We start from the raw sequence: 13,124 nt of genomic DNA, 5'->3' as shown, positions 1-13,124 counted from the left end.
AAAGGCACGTCTGCCCTTCCAAGTTGGCACGTGTTCTGATGTTCTTGCCAGCGTCGTGGGAAGCAACACTGCGGCAGCTTTTCCCTTCCCTTCTCTTCTCATCTATTCTACTAGTTTCTGATTCAGCTCACCTGTTAGCTACCACAGTATGTTCATTAGCTAGGTATACAACCTATCTCCAGCCAACAGTCCAGGGTCCACAAGTTTCAGGGGGAAAAGGTGGAGTAGGGTACATCAATTGATATAAGTATTGAATAAAAAGAGGTTCTTTAGGAAGACTTACTTCTGGTACACAAAATGCCTTTTGCCATAAAGCATTGCAGAGGTGAATGCAACATTCAGCATCTCTGGTTTTGAAAATTACTTCCTTCAGCAACAGAGACACACAGAATGATGTGGATTAACGCGTATTAAAATCCTTCGGACATCCACTCAGCCTGCACCAGGCACTCTGCCGGATCCCGCGGGGCATTCATAGATGAAGACCCTGTGGTCCTAGTCCTCAGGGGCTTCACAGAATAACCCTGATACAATTCTGATCCTGATGAGCAAAGGTACATTTGGAAGCCAGAAATAAATTTACAACCAAGCAAGAAAACAAAGACAAAACCCAATCTAACTCTACCTTGGAAACAAATAGAAAAAAACAAACAACAACAGCAACAAAAAACAGAAAGCAATAATGAAAATGATAAGAGGGAACCAAGAGGAAAGAGAACAAAAAGAAGCAGAAGTTTAGGAGTTAAAGGCCGGGAGCCAGGAAGGCAAATCCATAGCAGAGAAGTTGAGGAGGGGAAAGGGCTGAGAGGGAAAGTAACGTGCAAGGGCACTGGAAGCTGTGATGCAGAAAGAAAAGGGGTAGCTTCCCAGGGAGGAGGATCTGGGAGAGGTAGGGAAACGGAGAGAATGCAGTGTAAACACGAGGTCACTGCAAGCAGACATCCTAAAGGGAGTAAGGATGGAGAAATCAGTGCAAGGAACTTGGCAGAAGAGACAGACCATGAATAATAATGACAGTACCAGCCAATCTTTCTTGGATCTCTACTGATCTAAACCTCAATGACCATGTTGAAGTCTAGACACTCTTTCAAAAGGACCTACCCTGTAACCTACAAATGTCCTGATTGCCAGGACACTGAAACATCATTGCATTCATATCTTCAATTCAATGGCTCCATGGATCCCTGGGCACACGACCGCCCTCAAACATCATGCATGTGGTCAGCACTTTGCATTGTATGATTCTCACGCCAATACAGTTTTGCTGGTTTTATCACTTACGCTGTTGGGTTACTCCTCTCAAAGCCACATCCCTTCTACACAGAACAACATAACTTCACTCATGGTTATATTTTTGAGCAGATAGAAATTTTTTATGTGAACGGTTTACATACAGAAATTCCAAAATACATGCAAAACTTTTATTTCGAAATCCTTCTAAAAAACACCCTTGTATCCAGTCCAAAGCATCAACAAGGCTTTTATCTGGGGCATCCGTGGGCATGAGTGATGAGTAAATCAGAACAAGAAAAGCAGGTGCTGTATGTTACCAAGGGCATTAATATGTGCGGGCAGAACAAAGCACGAAGCTGTCCTCAGAAGCACTGATTTTTCCCTTTTTCACAAGACACCAAAAATCTCAGCTACATGACTCCTCCAAGTCTAATTCTATTAATATAGTCAAATTAAAGTGTTTTTCTCCCCCAAGGATGGTTCTTCAGTTTTCCTAAACTATCACTTCTTTGTCAAACAGCCCTTACCCTTTGCCTTTGGAAAGGCAAATAGTCAGATTCCAGAAATTTCCAAAAATAAATTAAAGCTTGGTAATTTCAGCCTTTTATTTTCTATTTCTTCTTCTGTTTTATCTTTCTTGGTGCCTCTCATAAATCACTTGTAAAATTAAAATCATGAAACTGACATTTTTTTTTTTTACCATACCATTGACAGCTTCATCAGTACAAGCTCTGAGGATCATTAGAATTTCCATGATATAACCAATAATTATGAAATAAATGGGGGGAAAATTAGAGTCAATCTATCAATGATATTTCTAAAAAATTCGATCACAAATAATGGAGAACAAAGAATTTATATCTATCTTGCCTAATATATTTTCAATATATCTTATTAGATCAGATGAAGATATTACATTTTTGAAAGAAAGTGAAAGTTATTAGTCATCCATATTTTGATGAGACTCATCCCTTTCTGCCATCCACTGGTAGCAAAAAAAATTTACTAGACCTGAAAAGAACAGTTATATATCTCCTTATTTGCCCCTCCAGATTTCTCAGTGATCATCTAGCCTCAGATAAAAGCAGAACCACTGTAGCAATTCTTAGTGCTTCTAGAAATATGTGTGTGTTTTATGTTTGTGAGAGAGAAATCTAAGCTTATTTGTTGAATCTGCTGATGAAATTTGGTGAGATTCTGGCTAGATTGCCAGGGGAAAAAATGAATAATCGGTGGAGAATCAAAACATTGGGTGATAATGAGAATATGTCCTTCAAGATTGTGGAGGGGAGGGAGTTTTCAGGTGTGAGCATGGCTCTCCAGCAGGGGGCTGGAGAGCCAGAGAAAACTCCTTCTTGGCTGAGGTGAGGGGAGAAGGCCATGCTCTGGATCCGTTTTATTGTTGTTGTTGTTGTTTTGTATTACTGAAAATAAAAATCAGAATAAAAGTGAAGGGAGTATCACATGTGGCTTAGGGCTAGAGAAGCAGTGTCTTCAGGATGCCCCTCACTTGTAGCGGTCATGGGGGGTCTGACTGGGGCACGCATCTCTGCAGGCATGTCCGCTTTCAGAGGCACAGAGATGCCATAGGGCTGACAGGGGCTCTGGAAGCAAACTAAAAAGAAGTCATTCAGGGTGAATGACCATGGACTTGGGGAACAGGAGGAGGTGGCCGTTTTGATACATGTAAAAATCCCATGATCCTATTTAGAGACAGAAGAAAGATGATGATTATTTAGAAAGATTATGCCATAAAATAACTATTGTGCCAGGGACCTGCCTCCTGTTTGAACCCTAAGCTGGGAGCCCGTGGAAACACCTGTACCAGTCAAGCTCTCTTTCTTTCCAATCGATAAACAATTCCACCGACTATATAATAAGAAAACTCTGTGACCCAGCACCCAGATCTGGAACACTCGATTGCTGTCACTGCCAAGGGTCAATGCAATGTGTCTGCTTGTGACATATTTAAGCCAAAGAATGTTAATGACATTTTCCAATAGACTGTGTTGTTTAAACACATGTCCCGCCCTGGAAATTTGGGATTACTAAAATACAGAGATATCTTGAATGTCGAAAGGTCACAGTAGGCAGAGATACGGCCAGCTTTTCAGATCCTCTGAACACTTTAAGGACCCACAAAAGCACTGGCAAGATGAGAAAAATATCTTGCCTCTAAACAAAAAAGAAAACTGTGAAACCAGAATTAGCAAACAATTGTTTCTACAAAGCATAATACACTGTCAACTTTATTCATTGTTCTATTTAGTAGAGGCCAAAATACTCTTTCTTTGTACCTCAAGAAAATCTATCTGTAGATTAGATTTTTCTATTTTGTGAGAACACCTGCATATGCAACATGATAAGTGTACATAAATTCACAAGCACACATAATTTACTCATACCCAGAGAGTTTCAGCAGCAAAACTACAAAAACTCTTTCAATATTTTATTGCAAAAAATCTAATTTGATGTGGAATGTGAGTACGCTTTAATATGTTTAATATATCTGTTGAGAAGTGGGGGCTTCCTAATGTGTTCAGAGAATACGAAGAATTTAGAATGACCCTTCTCTCTCCTTCTTAGAGGATATCGCTAAACTTGGAAAAAAAATTCTTCCCTGATCATGGATAAACAACAAGGTCCTACTGTATAGCACAGGGAACTATATTTAATATCCTGTGATAAACCATAATGAGAAATACTGTGAAAAAGAATATTTATGTATAACTGAACCACTTTGCTATACAATTGAGAGTAACACAAACGTGTAATCAAATATACTTCAATAAAATTGTTTAAAAACATCAAAATTCTTCCCTGTTCACTGACCTCTTCCCTTGCACTTTTTCCTTATCTTTTTCTAACTTATCAACAAAGTTAAACAGAGAAATTTTCCCTTTCTGGCCAGAAAGGGAAATGTTCCTATGGCTAACACAAGCCCAGTTGTTTCCTAACATGGATAATAGAGTTTAGATTCAATGGTTAACTTTTTGGAATAAATTGAGAAAAGAACATCAGAAATTTATTCTTCTCAGATTTCCCTGTAACCCAGATTACAACACAGCATCCTTATTTCTGAAGGCACAGTCTTGACTGGTGTGCCTGACAAGACACCCAGGGGCTCAAAGCCAAGACCAAGGCTAATCCAGGAGCTGTCATAACCCTTCAAGGGACTAGCACCAAGCTTAAAAAAGGAAAAGTATTTTTCTCTTCTCTCAGGAAGAAATTCAACATCATGGATATGTCATAGGTTTTCCTTGTATGATATCCTTGAAAATGGTCTCCAGTTTTCCTCTAATCTTTGTGCACACTGCTTCAAATACATCATCCACTCAAATTCATTTGGGACTATTTGCTTGGGAGGAAAGAAAAGAAATTAAAAAATAAAGAAGAAGAAAAAAGAAGTATATTTTCTTGAATTTCAAGTTATCTTATTTCTAAGTGATATTCAGGGTGCCACCATCCAATCTCTGTGAATAAGTTTTGAAAGGGGTAACTTAAGAGTATACAGACATCAGTAATAGCCTCAGATATGACTTGCCTACATAAAAAATGCTTTTAAAAAACCTTAAGTAGTTCCAGAAAACCAGATAGTTAGCATTCTGTCTTCCATTTTCCTTTTCACTAAATTGTCATCCATCAGAAATATGACTAAGATAAGTAGACAGCAGTCCCCAGATAAAAATAGGACGAATCCTTTCAAATCCTCATTAAATTCTGTATGTGATCCATACTCAGCTTGAAAAGTACCAGTTAAGGATGAGACAAGGAAAAGGTCCCCTGCCTCTGGTAATACATGCCAATGTCTTAACCCTACAGCATAATGATGGAAAAGCACAATCATGAACAAGTTAAAAATTAGTTGCCCAAAACAATTACCACCACTATTTAGAATATCATAAGATTGAGTTTTCTTCTGTTTTACCTTACTTTCTGCACAACGGGGAAGAACATTATCAAAGTTGTGTATGTAATCTAGCTTAATTTTGGTATTTCTTAGTCATTCATAAGGGCTTCCCTGGTAGCTCAGCTGATAAAGAATCTGCCTGCAATGCAGGAGACCTGGGTTCAATTTCTGGGTCAGGAAGATCCCCTGGAGAAGGGATAGGCTACTCACTCCAGTATTCTTGCCTGGAGAATCCCCATGGACAGAGGAGGGTGGCGGGCTACAGTCTAGAGGGTCGAAGAGTCGGATACGACTGAGCAGTTAAGCATGGCACAGTCATTCATAAAAACAAAATTCAAGGTTCCATTTACTTTCATTAATTCAGCTCACAGGGACTTGGGGAGGACTCAGAAGGGTACCCAGTGCGAAGAGGAAAAGAGAATGTTTTTGTTTATGTGTCCTGGAGAAGTTATGATTTTTCTCCTATGATACCATGCACTCTGATTACTAAATCATTTTCCCCTCATGCTTTAAAGCCTACTATTCAGAAATTCAGGGACTGGCAAACTCTAGTCAAAATAGTGTTTCATCTATCGCTTGTTATTTCCACATGTACAGGAGCTCCTAGATTCATTCATGAAACTAGGGCTGTCAGGATCTTAATGAGATCAACGGATTTAGCCAAACATGCATAACCATTCAGCTCTTATGACACCTGGAGAGAGCAAGTCTTTGGACATGGCCTAATTTTATGCACTCAAGGAAGAAAACTTGAACCACAACAAAGCCAACAATGGTGATTAAATAGTGCCTGTAGCCTGGCCCCACCCCTGGGAACTGCTCTCCACCCACTCCTGGGTGACGGTGATGGGGGTGTTTCTCTGGGTTCTCCGGATTTAGATGTAGTGAAGGATGCAGATAATTATGTGTGCCAAGTCTCCAGAGTCGACGAAGCAGCAATTGATCTGCTCTGTAGAAAGCACCGAGGACCTGAACAAAAATCAGTGGCACAAATCCGAGGTCATCTGCTAAATACCCCTAACACATCCAAGCAGTCTCATCTATCTCCAAGCAAGAGTCACAGACACTAAGCCAGAAGGGATCGCAGGGAACTTGTCCCAGACACCAACTCATTGACACACAAATCAGAGAATTCTCCCAAAGAAAAGCAGGATGAATGTCTTAAAATTCATTCTCTGTTCTCTAGAGTTGGCTGTACACTAAAGGTTGATGTTCTGAACAGCAAAAGTGCTTTCAGTTATGATTCCAGGTTCTATGTATTTCCTGACCAATAAATCCACACAGAAAAAACTGTTATGTGAACAAATTCTCTGCCAACACCACCTTTAAAAAGAAAAATTAAAAACCAAAAAGAATTCAACTTATCTCGGTCCACCCCTCTTTTTGACTTTTTCAAACTGCTTTTGAATGTTTGACATATGAAAATCAACAGCCAATTCTATGGGCTTTTTCAAGGCCCTGAAAACGATCACTTAGTAATCTTTAGTATTGGTAATCCTGTAGTTTGATAATCTCTAGAAGACTAGAGATTCAAGTTTCCATGAACAAACATTTTTTCAGAAACTTTGTAGTTAAAGCCTCTTTACTGTAACATATCTGCTAAAGAAATAGAGGCAAAAGCTGTGTCTCCTTGTGTGACTATGTAATTTTTGACACCAGCAACAAAAGATTAATACTCATACCCTAACCTCATATTTTCAAACATCTTAGAAAAGAATCACACTGCCACCTATATTGCTCCTAGTTGAGGATCCTTTTATCACTCTTTTGTTTAGGGATAAATGTCCTGCAGGTTTTCTTACAATAGTTCCATAGATGAAAAGTAGCAAAAAAAAAAAAAAAAAGAAAAGTATTTATTATTTCAAAACAGAAGGAACACTTCTTCACTTTTGCTTTTTGAATGTGTGCTTCACAGGAATAACTTTTATCTTTCCATTTGCAATGCCTTCAGATCCATTCAGTAACTATGCATTTTGGGATGAAATGACATTCCATATTTAAAGTTGGTATTTTATGTCAGTTTCCATTTTCAAAGAGCATATTTTTAATCACATCCAAAATAGTTCAGCATTTTTCCCACTGCTGCCAAAAATAGCAGCACGTACCCTCCATACACATATCATAACTCATATCCTCAACAACACACTTATCGCAACACACAAGTGCGTTTCTGCTCTCGTCTCCCCGCAGCCCCATCTGTACTCTTGCTGTGAACAGCTATAGCATAAAAATGTCTCTTTTCACATGCTTTTGATATTACACTATTTAATCACATACAGCTGTGGCTTATGAGACTGTTACAAAACACAATTTTAATGTAGTACTCGAAGCCAATTTTGGATAAACATCAACCATTTACTCTGAATAAGAAGTCCAAGACTCCAAAGATTTTCTTTTAAAGGAAAAGCCTGGTTTTCTTAGAATCTGGCACGGGCATCATTGTGACCGAGCCCTCGCTCTGCCAAAGAGACTGATAATGTCAGAAAGGATTGTGTAAATCATATTAGTACAAAAACAAAGCTTTTCAGAATTCCTGGAGCCAGAGAGACCTGAAATGACGTGCATCCTCCCTTCTCTTCGGCCTCTTCCTCACACGGCCTCTACCTCCAACATTCAACTACATGTTATTACTTCACGGAAATATTTTTGAGTTGAAATTCTGTTTTTTCTTTTTTCCAAATTGAGAGAAAGTTAAAGGAAAATGTGTTGGAAAGATACTGTTCAAAGCAACATACATGGTGTTTCTCTTAAGCTTGGGATTATTCCGGAAAACAAAAAAAAACATGAACTTTCTTACCTTTCTACTCCTTTTAGTAGGCACTAGACATAGTGTTGTGAAAATGATGACTACATTAGAGAAAAGAACTTCAACAGTAACAAAGATTTGTAAGAGTAAAAGGAAAAAAAAAAACTGAAAAGGGAGGGTAGCTTCTTACTATGTTTCTCTCATTTAAAACCAATTACAATAATACACATTCTTTTTAAACCAATTACAATAGTATACATTCTAACATGAGACACGATGGATCATCGTTCCACACTATCGTATCACCCTCCTACAGGGAAAGAAATTTTTGGAGTTATTTCTAAAAATTCTTTTGCTGGAAGATTTTCAGAAAACCAGTTTTGTACGTTTCAGCCTCTCAAAGGAAAACAGTACTTGGGAGTTTTCAAGCCTGAAACGTACAAAGCTGGTTGGTAACTGGCAAGTTACCAAGTCCAACTATCAATGCAAATCTGGGACAGGAAGTATGAAGGAAATTCTAAACTCCTTCCCTCCCTCTGCAAGATTTTCTGTGTTTTCATGTGCAAGGAATGTGTGAAGAAGGGTTGTTTTGTTTTGCTTTTGCAGGATCTGTACATTCACATCTGTAAGAGTATCTTGGCCCCACAGGAGCCTCCCTCTCTCTCTGCCGACCCGCTGAGCCTTGTGCTTTCAAGCGTCTGCTCTTTTCATGGCACAACTGGGCTCCAGCTAGACGTTCAGAGCTGGGCAGCTGTCCAGCTGCAGATGGCTGGAAATTCAGCTTAAAGTCAGTGTGCTGGTGGAGAACTGCTCCTCCACCTGACCCCAACTTCACACCAGGCTCTGAGCAGAATCTGAGACCCACCAGTTAGGGAACCCTTGTCAGGGTACTGCAGTCTGAAGCCCTTTCTTCAAGGTCTTCTCGGGAAGCAGATGGCCAAAGGCAGCGGGCAGACTGATGAGAAACTGCACTAAACTAGGAGAAATGTAGTGATTTGGTATAAGTGTGGGAAAGGAAGAAAAGACAAACTTTCTGTTTGTGCCTGTGTGAATTTTAAAGTTTCACAATGACTAAAGTCTTCCAAATATCACATATGAGAGAAATATCTATTTCTCAACTACAAAATATCAATTGACCAGGTTGTGACCATGTTTTAACTCTTTTTAGTTTGCCCCATTCAACTTGTTCTTCCAAGAAACACCCTCCCACAAAGTACCTCAAATTCAGACTGAAATTCACCCTGGATCATAAGACCAACAGGTTGGCTATTGGAAATACGGTGTAACAAAATCCTTGAGAAATATTACAAGACAACTTAATCACACATCATTACATATCATTCAGCTAAGAAATAATTTTCTGGTCTCTTTTCTCTAAAACTTAATTATTCTGGGTGGTCTTCCAACGGTAAATTTGGTTTCCTGAAACTTTTTTTTAGAAATCCAGTTACGTCTCTTATTTAAATATAGTGACATGTCACCAAGATTTCTTCATTACTTCTAAACAAAAGTAATGTTCTTTTTAGAAATTGCTTCTTTGGGTAGGAAAAAAAATGGTCAAAAAGAAAATTGACAAGTGACAACTTTAAGTGTAGGTCTGGGAGAGTAAGCTACAAGTCAGCCACAGGTTTTCCTTTTGTTTGATTGACTCATGTTTTTCTAATATAACATTTTAGGCATCTGGAAATTTATTCAAAGAAAGAAAAGCATAAATATCTTCATGCTTTCTTTTTTTCTAAGCAACAAAGTGAAGAGATTGACTCTAATGTGAAGGGTAAGAAGTGGAACAGAATAGGCAGGGAAGTATCATAAGTTTTTTCTACAACTTTAAGTGCATTTTAGGAAGTGGAAGACAAATGCATTTATTTCAAAATCCATTTTCATTTTCTTTCATCATAAGAGAATAGTAGCTGCATCTGACATACATATTCAGGTAGAAAACGAAGGCTCAGTATTTTGGCATTTTCTAAATGAATACAATAATAAACATTTTAGTTCTGTAAAATCCCATGAAGATTTTCCACCCAAAACTAATGTCAGCAAAAGGCTTTTGTGCCTGAGTTAAAAGCACCTGCATTTAGAGAATAGTTTAAGGCATGGTGTCGCCACAATATGATTTGGTTGTCAACCATAGAATTCTAATTTTATCAAGCATAAATGTTCTTTATGTATCAGCGTGATTTTAAATAGCAATGATTTTAAAATTGGATTCTACCTACAAGCTAAGGCAGGAAGGACAGTGGATTTTATGGAATTCCACCTACGTTTACCAAATAAATCTAAGATGCATGAAATTACTTCAAAATTACTATAGATTATATTTTGGGACATAAGCGAAAAAGGAGCAAAAAGTGCTACTAAGATAACCCAATTATTTTCACACTATACTGCAGCATGATGAGACTTTATTATACTGTGTTCACTCTGTTGGAAAGTTCCTATATTTTAAAATATTGTACACTGACCATTCCTTCCTCTCCCTGAGTGCCCACATTCCCATAGAGGGCATATTTTCATATCTTCAGCTTCCAGGAATGTCATTAATGCCTGTCATTTCAGAGCCAGGGTAATAATACTCTACGACTTCACAGCTCTGTCAGAATGTTACAATGTAATGATCAATATGAACCACCATGATAGCCAGAGTAACTGATCTTATACACTCTACCACCCTGACCTGATTACCCAAATATCAGCTGAGGTCGCCTAATGGATCTAACTTCTCTAAAAATGTTCTAGAAGTTGATGGCTTTGACTCGCTTGAAAGTAACAAGATCCAGATGCTCCCTGTCTACACAGCACTAAACTGCAGAAGATCCCAAATCAGATTTTTTTTTTTAACTCCCTCTCTATTTTTCTGGATCTCTTTTCCTCAACACCCCACGTTTCCTTTTTACCCCAAACACACATGCACACACATACATACACACATACTTCCCACCAGTGTAGCTATGTATCTTTAATATAAGGTGCCCGACATTATTTCTTGCTAGTAATAGGTTAAAAAAAATCCTAAGTCAAAAAGCCATCATTCCATTTATTCCATTCATTTTGATGCAAAGTTTCTTTTCTGAATAGACTTCATGGTAGAAAATAAGAACCAAAAAAGAAAGCATGAATTTTGAAACATTTGGAAAAATTTAGCCAAATGACTAAAAGGGATGGAATGTTGGATATTTTTCATGCAACCCTTGAGTGTGTTTTTGTTTCTTTGGGGGATGAGAAATGACTATAAATTTCCCGTTTGTAACTTGTCCTTGCTTTACCATTTCCTTAAGGAATCCCCTAAAGGGTTAAAACTCCAGCCGATGGAGCAGGAGGGCTGGTCTATTTATTTCAGCAGCAGCCCAAACTAAAGGCTCACAAAGGCAAAAAGCGGTGTGAGTCGACCTTGCAGGGGCAGGGCAAATTATAGAGCGACTAAGGAAGGAAGGGAAAAAAAGAACAATCTTTAATATAATACTGAAAGTCTGCTGCCTGCTTTGGTTTACAAATCGGCATTGTTTGGTGAGAGAGAGTAAATGAGAGTTAACCACGGCATGATTACCAAACCCTATCCAGGGCACCCAGACCCGGTGACAGCTCATATCACTCAGGCACGCCTTGTTCACTCCCTGCGTGTTTATTTATTATAAAGAGCCCAGTAGAGTACGGCTAATACAATGCAAAATAATATCATGCATAAAGAAATACACTCCATGCATTCAAGGGGGAACAAGCAACATCCCCACCCCTCCCCCCAAATCAAGTCGAATGTAATTGACAAATTGGAGCAGTGATTTCACACCTGAGAGTCTACCATGTCTGAACTGCAGGATAAAGTTCATGGTTGGCACGACCCACTGCTCAGTGACGTGGGCTTACCACTGGCCCCCTCATGATCGCTTGAGCACACACGGAAAGCCTAAACCATTTAACCAATTCATGTCTAATTATCATCACTCTATTTCATCCCCTTTCAAGCCCCAGGCCTTCTGATCGTAGCCAACACAGAAACACCAAGCTTCTAAAAGTAAAGAACATCTACGGTGAAGCTCCTAAATTTACTCTCTGGCATTCTGACCATCTTCAATATAAAATAAAATATTTGAGGCCATAGGAAAATAAAAAACGCGCCCACACAAACTCGTCTGAGACTTGAGTTCGCTGCTGTATACCTTCCCACGCCTGTCTTTCATTCTACACTTAGCGATTAAAAGTTTGAGTCCCCCCCGCCAACCCCGGCATGTCCTATCCAGTAGGAAGAACCCTTTCAGAGCCATAAACAAAGAACAGCTCACCAGAAAAGCCCCTGAAACTGCATTGTCGTGCTCGATCATCACTGTTATGATCTGCTTTTAACAACCCTGCCCGTCTGCCGAGGGCTCGGCAGGCATCAGGAACATGGAGATGGCCAAACAACAACAAAGGAACTCGAGTGCAACTATTATCTCTCCTTAAAGAGGAAGCCCCAGTTCTGGGCTTGCTTTCTTCTCATCTCCTTCTCTGTTTCATTAACTCCATTGCTACGTTACTAATTTCAAAGAAGCAGGAAGAGCTGGTGGGGATAAGGGGAGGGGGCGGTTAATCGTAATTCACACGCCTGTCTGCTTCCCACCCCAAGTGCAGAAGGACACCCCACTGCTGCCAGGCTGTGGGGCACGCCATACCTTGGTTTGGAGGTAATGAGGGTAGTAGTAAGTGTACTGGGGGTACATTTGTGGCTGATCCAGGCGTTTGCCCATGTAGCTGGAATCGCTATCTCCGAGGCAGGGAACTGGATGACAGGCTCTGTGCCCCAGGCCGAGCTTCCCCTGGAACCACTATTCCTGACAGTCCCGATGACTGATGAGGCTTCCGAGAGTCTTCCAGCACTCGCTAGTTCCAACACAGCAAGAATTTTAAAAAGAAACACACCAAAAAGAGAAAGAGGCGGGGATCCGTAGGAAAAAACCCCACACAGTCTCCCCAGATCACGCCTGGGGTCCACTTGGGAGGAGGCAGTTTGTTCTCTACCCGGCTGTCCGTAGTGATGTCAATTGCCAGCGTTTGTAAAGGAAGAAAAAAAAAATCAAAGTCCTTTTAGCAGAACTCGGAAATCTTGCAGATCAGCTTCCTGTCTCCTGGGTGTCTCTTTCCCCACCTTAAAGAAAAAGAAAAAAAAAAAAAATAGAAAGAAAGAGAAAGAAGAAAAAAAAAGGGAGGGGGAGAAAAAGAAAGAAAAAGAAAAGGAAAAAGGAAAAAAAAAAAAAACCT

General features: G+C 39.5%; 1 protein-coding gene across 1 annotated transcript in view; it reads right to left on the bottom strand.

Moving 5' to 3' along the window:
- The window catches only part of LOC104990119 (RNA-binding motif, single-stranded-interacting protein 3), a 682,427-nt gene extending 669,721 nt beyond the window's left edge, over positions 1–12,706 (bottom strand). Inside the window, exon 1 of the mRNA XM_010842053.1 lies at positions 12,539–12,706. Within this exon, the coding sequence (XP_010840355.1) occupies positions 12,539–12,613 (75 nt within the window). The 5' untranslated portion in view covers positions 12,614–12,706. The remainder of the gene's footprint in view (positions 1–12,538) is intronic.
- Between the last annotated feature and the right edge of the window lie 418 nt (positions 12,707–13,124).

This window comes from Bison bison, unplaced genomic scaffold, assembly GCF_000754665.1.
Source record: "Bison bison bison isolate TAMUID 2011002044 unplaced genomic scaffold, Bison_UMD1.0 scf7180017864171, whole genome shotgun sequence".
In the NCBI taxonomy this organism is placed as follows: Eukaryota; Metazoa; Chordata; class Mammalia; order Artiodactyla; family Bovidae; genus Bison; species Bison bison.
This window is presented reverse-complemented; position numbering and strand designations above follow the sequence as displayed.